Source organism: Mixophyes fleayi, chromosome 1 (assembly GCF_038048845.1).
Source record: "Mixophyes fleayi isolate aMixFle1 chromosome 1, aMixFle1.hap1, whole genome shotgun sequence".
NCBI lineage: Eukaryota > Metazoa > Chordata > Amphibia > Anura > Limnodynastidae > Mixophyes > Mixophyes fleayi.
The window spans coordinates 350,465,141-350,482,780 of NC_134402.1; the positions used below are offsets into that span (position 1 = coordinate 350,465,141).

The following is a 17,640-nucleotide window of genomic DNA, read 5'->3' on the forward strand; positions in this document are numbered from 1 at the left end:
AGGCAGGCTACACACCGGCAGATCATGTCAGAATATCTGTGCAATATGACCACACATGGAATTGTCATGACTGGGTCCTGTTAGCATGGTTGAAAGATGACCACACACACACACACACACGCCTACTGTGGTCATCTGTATTCAGACTGCCTTTACTAAAATAGCCAATAATAATCTGATGGAATTTGATTGGATTACTTGGTTTTGTTTGGGTCATACATGACGCAATACTGGGCCCATACCCTGATGTTGGCTGCTATGTCCCAGCATGTGTGGCCAATATTATTGGTTGTAAGGGCTAGGCTTTCTCTTGTATTGTGTAGAGGTCATGTACAGCATACAGCATAGTTATTGCAGGGTCAGGCCCTGGTAAGAATTGTGTCTAAAAGTCTATTAGTCAGGGATTTATAATGTAAAATAGAGCCACATTTCCTGCAACCATCACAGTTTGTCATACCTGATTAAAGGCAAAGCATTTGCAAGAATTACTGGCCACTATACAGTTATACTGAATTAACAATCTATATGTCATGCCACACTGGATATTCCTTGAACATTATCTTCAACTGGACAGACATTCTCTCACCAATATAGTTCAGTGGAACTGCTATGGGACCCTGAAATGCCTGCCCATTCACAGTGCAGCGGATCTCTCGTGGGCTTTCAGCTCCAGAACTGATGTGAGCAGCCTCCTGATTGCCAGGGAACCTCTCTATATTTTGCTAGAGGGCCGATCGATTGAGTGTGACGCCCTTGCTATGTGGCCCAATGTAGAGAGGTATACAATATTCATTCCTCAATACTAATATCAGAGTGCACTAGACATGAGTAATCAAGGATAGAGATTCATGTGCTGCTGCTCTGTTTTTGAATTTGTAAAAACTGTAACTGATGAGTCATATATTTGTGCTAGAGGATAACATACTACTCAGTGCCTTTTAATATCTTTATAACCTACAGTACAGAGTGAAGAATCTCCTCTGTGATTATATAACACATTATTTCTATATGTTTCTCATGTCACAGAGGTGTTTTGCCTTCAGCTGTTATATATTTCTTTCATTTCAGCACCGTTCTTCAGGACTTATTTCTTGCATTGGCAACGTGCAAACTGAAAATACTGCCTTTGGCAAAATATGAGGAACCTTGAGAAGCTGTTTAGCACATTCCTCTAAGTGCAGATGATCTCTATAGCGTGTTTTCTTGATCATTTTGATGTATTCTTATGTATGACTCCCATTTATGTCCACTGTTTACATAAAGAGAGAGCTAAGCTATTTTTTTTATTTCAAAGTGGCTAAGATTTGGTCTACCACTCTGACACTTTACATATAGTTAGTGTTATTAGGTGATTATTATCAGCTATGTATTGCAGGTATTTATCCATAATTCCTGCCACAAGGCGAAGAGAATTCTAACCACACCAGATATTACACACCCCCAGGAAATTTGAAAGTATATATCCAGCCAGAATATCATTGTTACATATATACCTGGAGGTGCACTCATACATATATTTTAATCTATTTTAACACACAGGGAAGGGAATATATGTATCTGGAGGAGCACTCTGGGATGTAAAATGTCTTCTAAATTTTATTAGTAATTTATTAAAAATAAGTCAGCCACCTGATTGTATACATTATAGTGAAATATTAAAAATATATACAAGTGTATTTTTGCAGTATTTGGGCAAACATGTTTAATAATCGCAGTATAATACTGCTGTACTCTATCAATTCTATCAAAGTTCTTGATCTTACTTATTAATAACAATGAGACTCAGTATATAATATTGCTTTCAGTTTGAGTCTGAGGGGTATATTTACTAGACTGCGGGTTTGTAAAAGTGGAGATGTTGCCTATAACAACCAATTATATTCTAGCTGTCATTTTGTAGAGTGCACTAAATAAATGACAGCTAGAATCTGATTGGTTGCTATAGGCAACATCTCCACTTTTTCACACCTGCAGTTTAGTAAATCTAGCCCTGAATGTCAATTATAAATAAACTGTTACTCCACAGTAGCATCAATGTGAGCGTTCTAATAGTTTACTTCCTTAGAAGGAGCATAGGTAGTGGTATCATCCCCATTTAAATATCTATAGAGGTAATATAATAGCTGTTGGCTAGTAAGTAATAAAGATCTATTGGTTAGCCATTAATAAAGCACTAATATCACATTAGTACGACCTTTCATAATGACCACAACTATTCCAAATTTACTCGATTTTCTATCCATTCGCTTTATCTGCACTTAGTGTTAACTTAATAGGAACATACTAATTAATTTAAGCAACAAAGTGTAACTGTGATGCAACCTAAAAGGCAAAAGTCTACTGTGGGAGTATCTGCACAGCAAAAATATGAAGGGTAGAGCGGGATAAAGCCCGACGACAAACTATGTGTGTCACAGTCCGGAGACAGGATAGGAGCCCAGTGGCAGGGAGGAAGGCTGGCTAACAGGAGATAAGATGGAAGAAAGGTCAAACAAGCCAGGTTCGGTACACAGAGAGGCGGAGAGGTCTAAAGGTTGAGGCAAAGGCGAAGTGGTGGGCAAGCCGAGGTCGGTACACGAGTAGTAGATGCTGGTAATCAGGAACAGCAGCAGGAGCAGGAGCTAGATTACAGACACAGAGCACAATAATCAGGCACTGGAGACAGGAACTGGCCAGGCTTTTATAGGAAGTCAAGGGGGTGGAGTTAAGGCATGCTGGGACATCAGGAGATCACTGGAACTGATCTAGAACACAGAATACAGGCAAGGAACTGTCCAGCAGCCAGAATAGCTCAGTCAGAAGAGCAGCAGCCCACAGAGGCAGAAGCCCTGGGTTCAAATGCTGACACTATGACTGATGACCAAAGAGAATGCGAACGTGATCGTCATCGCCATGCAAATCTGACTCCTCAGCAAATTGCCCGTCATAGGGAAACCAATTGAAGCATGAACAGGACAGAGGTAATATCACGTCAAAGTCAGCAAACAAGATGCCACACCATTCTTGACGTCGGTAACTTTGATGAAACAAATATTAATGCTCATAACTGTGGTCCCATGAACAGTATTTAAAGATTTTGCCACGCTAACCATTTTGCGGCTGAGCAGTCATCTAACAAACTATTCAATCAATGCTTCCACAAGGGTAAAGTCAAATTGGGTGCAATAAGGTCTGCCTCTCTTATTGAGCACTTAATGAAAGGACAGCATGAACATACAAAAATATACTCTTATTTTTTTCCCTCATTTTGACGAGCTTTTAACTAGTGATTAAAATATTATGCAGTTAAAAAAATTTGTTGATTTTAATATGTTACTCACAGGCTGCTAACAATTTTCCCAGCGAGTTTCCAACTAGAGAAAACTTGGATGGAATTAAAGAATTGGTGCGAAAAAGAAGACCCTTATAATTAACAGGCCAGGTTACGTCAATGGAAAAATTGGAGCAGATCTTTCTTTATTGGGTGATATACCCAATATTGAAAGGTGTGCTTTTTAAAATTGTGTATGTTAAATAATGTTATAATATCTGTTCAGTTTTCTCAAAACTGATCTTGCTAAAATTCACAGAAACATGATGTACAGGAAAACATCCAAAATATATGTGCCCTCTATAGTTTGGGGAGGTGGGTAGGAAAGTTGACACAGCAGGCCTTAAAAAATAGGCAGCTATTGTTTACTGTAATTACTTAGTGTGTATGGTGGCATGGATGCAGAGACCTGCAGGAGGTAGGAAGGATGTGACACAGTCCGATGAAGCAGCTGTCTGTTGAAGTGCACAGGTTGAAAAAACACATTTGTATTATTTTACATTATTCTGTTTAACAGAAATTATAGTTAATAATACAATGTGTTCCACATAATAGACATTCTTTGGTACAGAGTGATGGTTATTTACTAACATTGACGTTGCGGACACATTTGCAGTAAACCAGTGAAATCATCGGCTGCAAGCCTAGATCAAGTTGGACAATAACAGAATTCTGATTGATTATTTGCACAAATATGTAATGTTAGTAAACAACATATGTATAACATATGAAATATTGCACTATTCCTTCTGTTACACCGATCCTCTACTTAACATAGAATTTAAAAGAATTTCCAAGAATCCAGACTCCACACATGGTTTTTTTGTTAGTGTATATTATTTACAGCAGAGTAATCCAGCACATAGCTCTGATATTCAGAGATATCCTTCACCCCATTGCTCCTTTTGTATGTAGGGAGATGTTATAATGAGAAGGAATGTGTCGACAGTTTCAGGTCGCAGGATTTGGAGGGGAACAACATGTTTTAAATTGTTTCCTACAATATAAATGTTCTTGCAGCCAAAGATTAAAGGAGTGGTTTCTCCATTGGTAATAAAACCAATAATGATTTTTATTGACAAGAATTGATCATTTCAGTCTTTTATGGTGCACCACAAACTAATACAAATGTTTATGTAGTATATATTTGTGTAAGTGGTGAAAATGCAGATACTGAGTTACCCCTCAGGCAGCAAATTAGTATGACATGTTTTCAGTGGGACTTCACTTTTAAAAACATTTTTATAATGTTTAGTTTATACTGTAAATGGAATAAGGTAAATAGATGCAGTTTATATTGGTAGATTGATTATCCCGCCTCAGACATTGCAAGGTGAAGAACACTGTCGCCCATCAATAAGGAGAAGTTCTCATATTACATTTATTCTAACATACATTAACGCCTCCATCCAGGCTAAACATTTTGGAAAAATATTACTGTTTTGTGGTTACTTCACAGATTACACTGTTACAATACAGTAATAAGACAGTAGGACAGGAGGAAACAAGGGAACCTTCAATGGCATGAAGCTTTTAATCACAACTTATATAATTAGGTATATATATATATATATATATATATATATATATATATATATATATATATGTATATATTACATTCTTTCAGTCTACAAAGCATTTTGTTTGAGTCACGTTATCATTGTATTGTCAGTTAGCTGGTACTGGTTCTGATTTCGGAACTACTATTAGGCTGCGTATGTTTAAATACTGATATTTCATATACAAAAATTTGCCACTGGCATATTTTTTAAGGGATGAGTTGTTAATCCCGTAGACAAGAGATTGTAAACCTGTGTTTTTATTCTGTTGTGAAACTACAAGTCCTGGTAGTGTCTGGTATGCTGAGATTTATAGTTCAACAACAGCTGGAGAGCTACAGGTTGGCAAGGCTGCCACATGCAATTGGATTGGTAAGTAATGAGAGGGGGACACCTCTTGTGTCAACAGGATAGATATTCAATATAATGTCTTCAGAGAATGCATGGGCTAGTACAATATAAAATACTATTCTGCGACATACATCAATGCAGAACAGTTACATCCCCTTGGTCATTTAGATCACTGTATCGATAATGGTCATGAAGGTCACATTGTCTCTTAAAGACAATGGTCATCCTGAGGTCCTTAGGAGTTGTTGATCTGTCCCTGCCGCATGATTCATTAGAGTTTTAATTGTATTAGCAGCCTTACCTGTTGATATTGATTTATTTGAATAGCATGGCCCAGACTTTACGTTCAGGCACAACAACATATTACATAAACAATATATTTAGAACTTCCATTAATACAGAGGTACATTATCATGTACAGTAGTAGTATCGCCATTGGTGTCCTTGGACCATTACATCTCAAATTCTGGATTTTAAAAGACTTTAACACGTTTTTTTTTTATCTTAATTTTCGGATAAGCCACAGCAACAAAATCACCACTGTGAATACAAAAATCTAGATTATAACTGACAGATGCATAAGTCATCAGTGATAGCCAAATGCTGGTTTGGTGATTTAATACAGCATGCCTACAGAACTTCCTACTCATTGTTTGGTCATAGACATGCTCCAGGAATACAAATCCCAAAGTTGTTTTGTGTGACTGTACATCTAGTTCCTAAGGAGCCAACAACAGGATTTACATAGCAAAATCAAATAATCATCAAATATACAAAGATACACTATATCCCACAGTTCCTTGGTATCTGGATATTGTTTCATGTAAGACTATTCATCAAAAATACATGGGTTTGTGCAGACCAAGTGAGCTAGGAAAAACATGAAGTTTTCAAAAAGTAATCCGTTATTAAAAAAGTAGCCAGGATAAAGTATGATGTATGTTGTATTTTCTCTGCAAATCTATTAAATAACAGTTCTTAAGTATTACTTATCTGAATTTAACAATGTAATAAGTGCCTCTGGCTTTCAATTATTCATTCACTTAGGTAGAATGCATGACATTTCTTTCTTGAACAAATGCATACAATAGAAGGTTCTCTAGATACCTAATATTATCATGTACAGTATTCTACTGTAAATACATTTTATTTGGGATTAGTCCACTCCAGCAAGAGGCCATGCCTTGATCTTATATGTGACATATAAATGTTTAGCTATGATAGATATCTCAGTGTGCCATGTAATTAATTTGTAAGAACTGCATAATGTAAACTTAAATGGAGTCTCTTCCAAAAGGCTGGATGCCACATAAACATGAACTGAGACTTTTTCCCACCCACACCTATTGTACATATTTACAGAAAACGGAGCAAGCAATACTTTTTTTTCTACATTTGTGAAAATATTATTTTACTTCCCGTCCTTTAGTATAATTTTTTTTAGAAATATAAAATGTCTTATTTTTTTACGTTTTTATACATTTTTTTTTAAAAAAAAAAAAACATTTTTGGTACCTCCACTGAATTTATGATTTGCACACCTTTCTCTCACGTTACACATAACAACATTCATTTGCTGACTCTTTCCCTTCAGGCTTTTAAATGCACCTCATTGTCCTTAACTTAGTATTCTTCATCCTTAGAAAACTATGCACATTTTGGCATCTACAGTATGTATAATTGAATATTTTCTTTTGGTGGACCCAGTAGTTCTTCTTATCACAAAGGGACCTATAAAACTGAAGGCATCATAATGTGTGTGGTAGATCTTCCCACCCACTATTAGATTTTATCTTTAAGCTTCTGCATATAGTTTCGCAGGTCTTTAGATTCTCCCAGGTCAATATCTTGGCATACCCACTTAATGTCATCCTCATTTGCTGTCAACAATGAGTTGACTGTTGGACAGCCATCATCAGCTGGGATAGTAGTGAAGGTAGTGAATTTTACCCGCTTTCTTTTTGAAGTTGGGGAATGTAAAGGATCATTTTTTTTGTTTGTCACTGTTTTTTCTGCTTCTTCCCCCGACCGGTACATCTGGCTCTGCACATTCTTCTGAGCGCTACCGTTGAAAAGATGATGACTCTCTTCCAAGGTGATCCCTCTGTCTATGATAGTGGTATGCTCATCCTGTTGTGGTGATACATCTGGTGTACTCTCTAACAACTCTGTCTCATTACCAAGCCATACCCAGTCATGTGAGTGAGTCATATTAGCTTGTCCTTCTATTGGTATCTGTTTGTGTCGGTATTTGAGGGCAAATGTTGCACAGTTAATAAGAAAAACTAGTATGGCAAGACAGAAAACACCAAGTAAAGCATACATTCCAATCTCAAGATCACTCAGTCCTCCAGATGCATGCACAAGGTCATTATCCTCCATCTCCCCATTGCTTTTCGGTAAGTCTACTTGAGCAGGAAAATTTGTAAAATCTATTGGAATGTTTTGTAGAGGGCTGTCTTCATAGAGTCTATTGCCATCCATCCTGTTGTTTAACACTGATCTTGCTGTAGTACTACCTTTTCTTATGGTACTTTTATCATGTTCCAGAGGAGAACCATCAAACCTTCCATCATTACCATAACGTTCATGGTCTGACACCTTCTGTTTGCGGTCACTTGTGTGATTTTCTATTTCCTCCCCATCATACTCAGTCCCACTTGGAGAAATGGCATCATTCTGCCCAAACTTCACCTTGATGAAGCCATATCCCACGGCCAGTATACTTTTTCTCTTTGATTTTTGGCATGCCTCAGATATCATCAAGTCTATTTTGACCAAAGCACCTTGTCCTTCACCTTCTGCTATCACAATGGGCCACTTTAACAAACTACTTTGAGAAGTGGAGACAACAGACTCATCTAAAGATGTAGCTGACATGGTAACGTCTTTGGGGTCATAGAGATCAAGAGGTGTCACTACACCATCACTGAATTGTATCCACACACTGAAAACTGCTTCCTAAAAAAAGAAGAAATCAAGTGATAAGTAAATTGTAAAAATTACTTCAATTATATGAAAAGATTAAAGAAGTCACTAAGAGAGTTCAGACTTCCACATGTAAATCAATGTATTCCAAAATGACTAAGTTCTGTGTTTGAGCATTTCTACCACAGCATACTACTTTGTATATACAAAAGTGTAAATTAGGCTTGAAATACAAACCACTGATTTTTAACAATAGTAGTCCTGTAAAATAAAAAATACTTGAAAATGCTACACAAACCTGCTTGTGGGATAATAAATGCAATAGCTGTATTGCATTATGTAAAGTAGTGGCACTCGACCATTTTTTAGCCAGGACCTCAAATGTCAATGTTTGATTGCACTAAGACATTCAATAAGGTAGCTTACCATAGAAAATAGTACATGTCTGGATTGCAAGTCTGGAGAAAAGACTCACATCTCTGTCTTAAGGACAGCTAAACTGAATCTTTAAAATATTCATGGAGAACACATAACAACAGCACATTATGAATGTTATTTATTTTCAATTACAGTGCCTATTTACTTTAATAGAACTTGGTTTATTTTTGTATTGTATCAAATGTCACTGATATTGACTATTGGTCAAGTAACAGACTGCACAATGTACCAATTAAACCGAGCGTAACCACACTAAAAAGGTCAACAGTGACCACTGACAAGGGTGTCTTGTTAATAATGCAACTAACAACAAACAAAATAAATACTAGTTTAGAATTAAATTATATATTCTCTGATGCTCTGTACTGTGTTCAGTATGATTATAATATACATATGAATGTGTTTTAATTGGGTATTTTTTAATGTCTGCAAGAAACCAAAACATAAAGTGTAAAAACCGACTGAGAGGTAAAGCCATTTGCAGCTGGGTGTCATCAAGAAGAATAAAATATTTTAATCTGTGATTTTAAATGTACTATTTCACAAAGTGTGACAAAGGGAGTGGTTTTCCACAAGCCTCTAAGAGTAGAATTAGCTATTCAGTCTGCAGGGCTTGCACAGTAAAACTCCTAAACTGAACACACACAGGTGGTCTAATGAGGTAATTAGATAAAAGAGAGGGGTTCTGTGTGTATAAACGTGTATTGTGCATATGTGCAGTGCGACCGATGCCAGACAGTGGCCAGTATCTAGACAGGAGGACTATGTCAAGTCAATGCTAGGGTGCCTGGTGTCATCCTGATGGAAAGTCCTGTACTCTTTATCTGTATTATTTTGATGGAACAAAAAAGCACTGTTTGTGCAGCAACAAGATGTCCTTTGTGTGCATCACCAGAGAGGTGCCTGTGCCACAAATGGTTTGCACAACTACAGGCCTGATTGTGCACTGGAAAAATCCATCCCCCTTTTTGTATGTAAATATTGGCATTATTATAGGCACCACTACACAGACTTACCATGTTTTGGTGCTCAGTACTGTCTTCATTGTGTGGTGAATGCAGCTTGAACAGATATTAAATAGGGATGACCAATAATATGCAAAACACAAAATCTATCTATACACATGGATGTTAGAAGGTAAATATGATAAACAATATAGTCTGAAATCTGACTTGAGCCTAAATATTGTTTGCATAATTTTTTATTTTTTCATGGTTCATTCTCCATTCCTTCTACTTCCACATGAATTGACTGTGCATTCTATGTTGCAGTCCCTATATAAATCCTATCCGAACTGCATTCATCAAAATGTATTAAAGCATATAAAACCCCATGTATATATTAACTAAATAGGGTTATCTGGCTGTGGAATATAAAAACAACATTTGTGTCTCAATTTAAGTGGCAAAAATGTTTCAATCTGATTTTTCAGCTCAGTCAATCTGTCCGATAGAAGGTGTGTGGCTAAACTTTATTTTCTACACCAGATTGGGACTCAGACGCAACCAGGCTTGTTACATAATGGTACAATACAAGCAGTTATGGGGCACAGTTTTTGACCCAGTTTCCTGCTATATGTAAACACATATTAACCTTATAATGGCTTGTGAGCTTACATGTTTTGGTTACAATGTGCCCTCTCCTACTATATGTTTAATTGTACTAAGTATACATTCTTTATTTATGAAAAAAATAAAAATAGGCGATTGCAAAGATTTTTCTTATTGTTATGTGTACAGATTATTAGTATGTTTCTCCATAATTTAACCTAAAAAATACAGGTTACATAGTGTATTAGCAAAATCTTTTCCAGTATTTGCTCTAAGCAGATTTTAACTATCACATATGTATGTCAAAATCAAATTACTTTTAGAAACTGCGCCATTACATAGGAGCAGTCACCTTCAACTCCATCTGTTTATACAGTCTGCAGGCTGTGTACCAGCAAATATTTTATTGTTTTTAATTTACCCTGGAGCTAAACATGCCCTCCTCATAATCTGTATCTTATGAACACAAAACAATCCAATAAAATATGTTGAGAAATACAAGTAATTTGGCCGATATATCTTGTCATATAAAGTTTAAAAGCAATTATTTGCTATTTATTATAAATTCAAAGGTGTATGAAAGTTGGACTTACAAGTTCATGGTCAAAATTAGTAACAATTATCAAAGCTCTCACATTAAAGTTGTAACACGCCTGTCATCTCTGCTACATATTGGTGAGTAAAGGTAAGCTATTAACTTAGAAAAGTGAAACAGACATTGTACTGGATAAAAACTGGATAGAAAATTCATAGTAAATTAAACATATTTCTTTGTTGCAGTTTTCAATTTCAATTTGTGCTTGAGTGGGGGGTTTTTATGTAGCAATGTAGCAACAGCAACACTTTATATACATATTATGTTACATTGTTTCATGGGATCCATGCTAAGTGTAAAAATAGGTGCATGATGTTACAAAGAAGACGAAACCGCATATGTGCTGTGTCCCTGCATTTTTACACATCAGTAAATTAGCTTATTATATATCTGGCACAATGAAAGCTTTACCGTTTACAAGCTTTAAAGTTTATATAATGTGCTGTCACTTATTCAGTTATTACTGATTTTACAGGTAATTGCTTCTGCAATTAAATGCAAAAGTGTCTTCCACTAGACTTTGTTTCCATTAAAATTGCATTCAGTGTATTGGATCATCTATATTTTAAATGTTTAATGAGTGATTTTGCAACCTATTTAAATATAAAGTATAAAGTATGCACACACACACACACACACATATATATATATCTATATATCTGTATATATATATATATATATATATATATATATATATATATATATATATATACACATATATATATGTATATATTTAAATGCTGTCTTAATGTCTGTGGGTTTAATTAATAGTAGATAGCCAGTTCCTTCAGTTTCAAAAACATCGCTTCTTAGTTACGATGAGACATTCTATATTGACATGACAAGCAGTAAGCAGATCCTTATAAAGATAACTGCCTGAAATAAAGGCAGTCAATGCTATTTCCAATCAAGTAAAATGGGATGTAGCTGTTTAGTAATTAACAAACACGATCATCTATCAGTTCTGCCTCTAATTGATCAGGATGAGGGCAGGCGTCTCTTTTTTTTTTTCCTCCTCAGAAAAGCTGCCTCCAATCCATCTTGATCTGTTGATGGTAATTGGAGAACCTTGTCAGGAACCGGACTGGATTTATTGATGTGGTTCATAGGATTTGCAGAAACAGCTCTCTGAAGGACATCGCACTAAATCATTGTAACTTTTTTTCTCTTCAGTTTTAGTCATTTCAAATTTCTAATTGGGAAGCTCAGACTCTTCAAGGGATTCCCGTGACATTCATATAAAATATCTATAAAAATGTGTGTGTGAATGTTTATATATATATATATATATATATATATATATATATATATATATATATGTGTATATATATATATATATATATATATATATATATATATATATATATAAAAATAAAAATACATATATAGATATATATTTACAGATCATTTCTGCATTAACTTCAATTGAACCAAGAAGTGATTTAAAGAGTGAATGTAATTGAAACAGATGACAATTGTTAAGGTTTGGCACCATTTTCAGCACTCAGCAGGGATAATTTCGGATGCTGATGGGTTGTATGCCAGTTTGCATAGCGATCGTGCATGAAATCACCTGCACATACCTGGAAAGTGGGTGCACGCATATAGTTCCATGCAGATTTGTATGATTCTGCTACTTACTAACTTAGGCTGAATACAGTAAGGGTATATATGTGCAATTGCAAACGGATACACATCAGGAAAAAGACGTGTATAAGCCTGATAATGCATGGATTTTAAAATGCATACAGCGCAGCATATGGGCGTAAATATGCTACTTTTATGTCCAGCAATTTGCTACAAACTCTGCATCAGCCCTATGGTACTCGTGGTCAACGTACTACTGTGCTGCTGGCCCAAACAGCAGCACCCTACTGCACATGCGTGAGTTGATTTATTGAAAGTGGATTTTGGCCATATGTTTAATTATACTGATTATATAAACAGTGGAAATCATTTATGAAGCACACACATTATGTGTTGCAAGACACCTTGGTTTTGCACAGGTGTGTCTCAGTAGTCCACCCAGCGCAGATCAAGGTGTTCGCCCAATCTCTGCACTTGAGATTAGCCGCCACAGTGTGTTTTATAAAGGGTAAATGTCATTTCAAGGTCCAATTTCCCACTTCTTTTTGTTTGAAAATGAATACCTCCTAGCTACTTGCCATCTTGGTCTGAAATGACACAGATTCAACACAATTGAAAAGCATCATTTCTAAAGCTGTAATTTTTGCTAAGTGTTCATTTAGTATATAGTGTATATAGGGTGTGTTTTGCTGTACTTTTTCCCTGTTTCTAATACTTCTAGCTGTGATGGTTGGTAGTTATAGCCAAGGTTTGGAATTTTCTATGGATATTACAATCATTAACTGATGTACAGTTTGCACTTCACATACAGTATGTCATCAATTGCAGCTTCAGTATTATCAACATGAATATCGTCAGCATCCTTGTCACTATCAGCAGGGTGTAAAATTAAATAATGTTTATTTTTATTTATATTATTTTATAGCGTTTCTCCCCAAGGAGATTATTCTGAGTTTCCATATGCTGGATCAGAGACAATTAAATAAATTCCAAGCTGTCAATTCTTGGTTTGTAATGAGGATTGACCTTTCACATAAGGTATGGCTTTTATTTGTTAAATTTGTTGGTTTTGGGGAGTCTTTATTTTATTATTTTTTTTAAACCTTTGTGTGTGTTTTATTTACTTATTATATATTAGTATATTGGATAAGGGGTCTTAGTGACTCAGATCCCATTATAGTGGGACCAGTTGCCACTCCAGGGTCCTCATTTTTTTCACCCTTACCCCCTCATCCATAGCCCAGAGGTGCTGGGAAGACTTCAGTGCTGCCCAGAATAGGGATAATAGTCTTGGGGAGGGGAAGGATCACTTTTTTTTGTGATCCTCCTCTGCTGTAAGTGTCTGGTTCACATTATAAAAGGGGAACCACAGGCTGCAATTTTGACCGTTATATTGCGACTGTACCAGCCTGTTTAGTTTCTACATTAGAAAATACAGGACAAGATGACAAAGATAATATAGTTCATCCAACAACATATTAAAGGAGTTATCCACTTTAAAAATAAGAACCTACAGTACAAACTAGCTGTAGATGATCTGTTATTATGTAACCAAACAGAAGCTATTGTTTTCTGTCCTCGTGTTAGGTTCAAAGTTGCTCCTACCTATGTCATTCAATAGTTTTACAATCAGGGTGCCTAATGTACACAGAAAATAATATACAACACAATCAAGTTGTATTATATAGTAGTTTTAGTTCTAACAAATTTGTTAGGCTTTTGAAAACATTTGCGCATGCTACTAGTTGTTTAAAGCAACTTGTATTTTATGTTAACTGGCCCTATACCTATGAAATCTATGATTTTAGTAATAGCAATATGCATAGAATCAGAACACCAACATGAATTTTGTTATATATCATTAAAAAACTAAGTTTTCAGGTTTGTCACCATGTGGGTACATCGGGCCAAGTCCAGTTAACAAGCTATGGGCATGGTTTCTAGACCATACTTGCCAACTCTCCCAGAATGTCCGGGAGACTCCTGAAATTCAGGTAGGTCTCCCGGGAGAGCAGGCAAATATCCTGCATCTTGCTCCTCAAAATGACGCGCTTCGCGGTGAATTACATCATTTTGCCTCCCCCGCGACAAAAATGGTATTTTGTTGCGGGGGCGGAGCCAAAAAGACACAAATTACCATGCCCCACCCCTCCCGCCCTCCAACCATGCTCCCCTGCCTGGGATCTCCGGGAATTAACTTACCAAAGGTTGGTAAGTATGTTCTAGACTCAGGTGACAGCAGCTCTGTTTCTTGCCTGACCCCCTCTGTACTCACAGTCTGCTCTCCGCCTGCACCTCTTCCCCCACCTCAAATACTAAACTCACCAGTTGGAAGGCACAATTATAGCTATTTAAACACTGCTGACTTTTCTGGCTCAACTCAGAAAGATAATGTATAGTCAACAAATACATTCATTTCTGATGCTGCTAATGACAAGGTTTGGGAACAAAGTCCAGACAACAGTGGACAGTATGTGATAATTCAAATAAGAAGAGGATGAGGGCAGCATCAGAACACGCCAGTCAACAATACAAGAGTATAAGCTTCATCTTAAACCCTCTCCCTTATTAATTTTTGTCCTTTGACTTGGCATGTGAGTCTCTGTGGCAGGATATAAACACAATAAATAATTTCCAAGACAGAGAATAGAGGGTCAACAATGTTGCCATCCCTCACTATACACTGTACTGTGCTCTTCTTGTAATGCTACAATCTGATTATTTAAAGTAGTATTATCAGAGACTAAAATATTGTAAAACCTCCATGTACTTGCATGCCCAACAACTGTCCCTGTTTTCAAAGGCCATTATCTCTCAATTTTCCACTAATTTGGACTAATATTTACATTTTCGTGGACAAACAATATTGTTTACTCCCAGAGCATTTACCTAACTGTTAGAGTTACAATAACACCAACCACATATGCTGATGTAAAAGTGGTGAAAAAGAAAATAGTCACCCTGTGTGTTGTCGGGGGTCTTGGTAATTGGATTGTATTGGGACCATTTATTCTGATAATTTTTTTGTATGGTCTATTAAATAAGGACTGTAATTACAAATATCTAAAATAAACAATGGCATATTTATTTCAGTGCTAATTCATGTGAGCTCTGTAGACTCTTTCTTTCTTACAACTGTACTGTAATATCGGTTTTAAGGTTTCAATTCCCTTCTATATATTGTTTTTAATCAAATGCCGTTACATTCCCTTCAAGACTGTACCTGTTTGGGAGTATGCAGCAGTTCCTGTGCCACAGAGGTTGCTACAATAGCCTTGTTATTTGCTGTGCTAGGATGAAGGTAGAGTGACAGTCCAGAGACAAGCTGCACTCCTAGGTCTGTTATTGTCACTTTGTCATCCAGCACTGTCACTGTCTTTTCTGCCAGGATGGAATCGGAGAGAGGGGACATCACCTACAACACACAAAGAGACTGATTTAATGTTAAGCAGGAATATCCATTATTTATAGACTCTTTCACACTGAGCTAAAGTAAACAATAACTGTATTTCTTATTCTACTGTCTTATTATACTGCAATAAAAGATTAGCAGAGAGCATTAACTACTTTGTTGCTAAATGACCAGGCGAAACATTTTAAAATAAATTGTTTACTTACGGCTCTATAGAGAAGATATCCAAGAAAGACATCATATGAATAAATTTGTAATTATATTGTTTTAATATTGCAGAGTGCCAACCAATAAATTTGATATGCTGTCTTTAGAGACTGACTGCAATCTTTTTAAATTCAAATAAGCCTCTCCAAAAGCAAAGAAGCTCTTGCAATATGACATTACATGACCACCCAATTAACCAATGCCCCATGTACTGGGTTTTTTCAGGTTGTGACACAAGTTCTTTAGGGGAAGCTGATTTGAATATTACTACTAATTGTTTGAGTGAAGCCATATGGCTAACCAGAACAACATGCCCTGAAATGATAATGCCACAACGGGTCAAAATGACATGGTGGTTGTACTGTGTTGCAGAAGGCCATGTCATATAAAAATCTAGTGAGAGGGACATTGACTAATAAGGCCACTTCCCTCCTGTCTACCAACTCTCCCACATCCCTGTAGCAGCATCAACCTTCTGTGCTGCTGCTGCTGCTGCAGCCCTGTCCCTGGAAGATTGTCTTCCTCGTTCGCCCTCTACAGGCACAATACAGACAATATATGACACTGCCAGTGAGAGAAGCCGTAATCAACCAAACAAGCAGAGAAGCGAGAAAAGAAGCATAGAAGGTAAGTACAGACTACAGAAAGCGGGGAAGGGGCACAGAAAGAGAGGGTTACAAAAAAATGAGGGCGCAGAAAGAAAGGGCTACAGAAAACCATGGAGGGCAGAAAGAGAAGGCTACAAAAAAACGAGGGAGACAGAGAGGAATACAGAAAAACGAGGGGCACAGAAAGAGAGGGCTACAGAAAAATGTGGGGGCAGAAAGAGAAGGCTACAGAAAAATGAGGGGGCAGAAAGAGAAGGCTACAGAAAAATGAGAGTGGGGGCAGAAAGAGAGGGCTACAGAACAATGTGGGGGGCAGAATAGGGGTGAGAATAGCTAGTGGGCGGGTGGGTGAGAAAAGTTGGTAGGCAGCAGGGGCATGTCGGTGTGTAACAGGTGATATTCTGCATTTGCTCCTGGGTAGCAGTGAAGACTGGACAGCATTTTTCTTCAGATATTAGTGCATCTGAACTGCAGCCTTACCATCAAGCCAGGAGGAGGTAGGAGTTATTATTTTTATTTTACAATCGTCAAGTGTGTGAGGGGCAAGGAAGGAAGTATTGGGGGAGGAGGGGCAGTAGGCTGAAGATTTGCCTAGGGTGCCAAGCAACCTTGCACTGGCCCTGCGGGTGCGGTGCTTCGTGAGAAGGTCTCGTGAAAGTGTGATTAAGACTTATGTCATAAAACATAGAATAATAAACAGTATTTGATTATCTAATCAGAGAGGTGTTTGTAAGGAACCACTGTACAGTTTATATACACTAATCACAGCATAATACATTGTAGAGTGGCTCAATAAGTCGTATAACATCAGTACAAAAAATCTCAAACTAAGCACCAATGGTTTTAGAACAAAAGACAAATTAATCGACAGATAATAATCTTAAACCCAAAATTATTGGTTCTCCAGGTGGATTAATAAAGTTTTGTGTATCCTAAAAATTAAAAATTCTAGGTTTATCATTATATACAAAGTCAAGTTCTTGTTTAGTTATAACACCAACAATTAGTGTATCTTCCAGAACAGATCTTTCATCTGTAGCTTTCTTTTGAAGTTGTGTATAAAATCCCTTATCATGTACCATAATTAATGTATTT

General features: G+C 36.7%; 1 protein-coding gene across 2 annotated transcripts in view; it reads right to left on the minus strand.

Moving 5' to 3' along the window:
- Window positions 1-3,503: 3,503 nt before the first annotated feature.
- Window positions 3,504-17,640, minus strand: part of TMEM132C (transmembrane protein 132C) — a 428,959-nt gene continuing 414,822 nt past the window's right edge. For both annotated transcript variants that reach the window (XM_075176818.1, XM_075176827.1), the window contains 2 exons: window positions 15,542-15,733; window positions 3,504-8,181 (listed from right to left, as the gene is read on the minus strand). In XM_075176818.1, coding sequence (XP_075032919.1) covers window positions 7,003-8,181; window positions 15,542-15,733 — 1,371 coding nt within the window. In that variant the 3' untranslated portion in view covers window positions 3,504-7,002. The remainder of the gene's footprint in view (window positions 8,182-15,541; window positions 15,734-17,640) is intronic.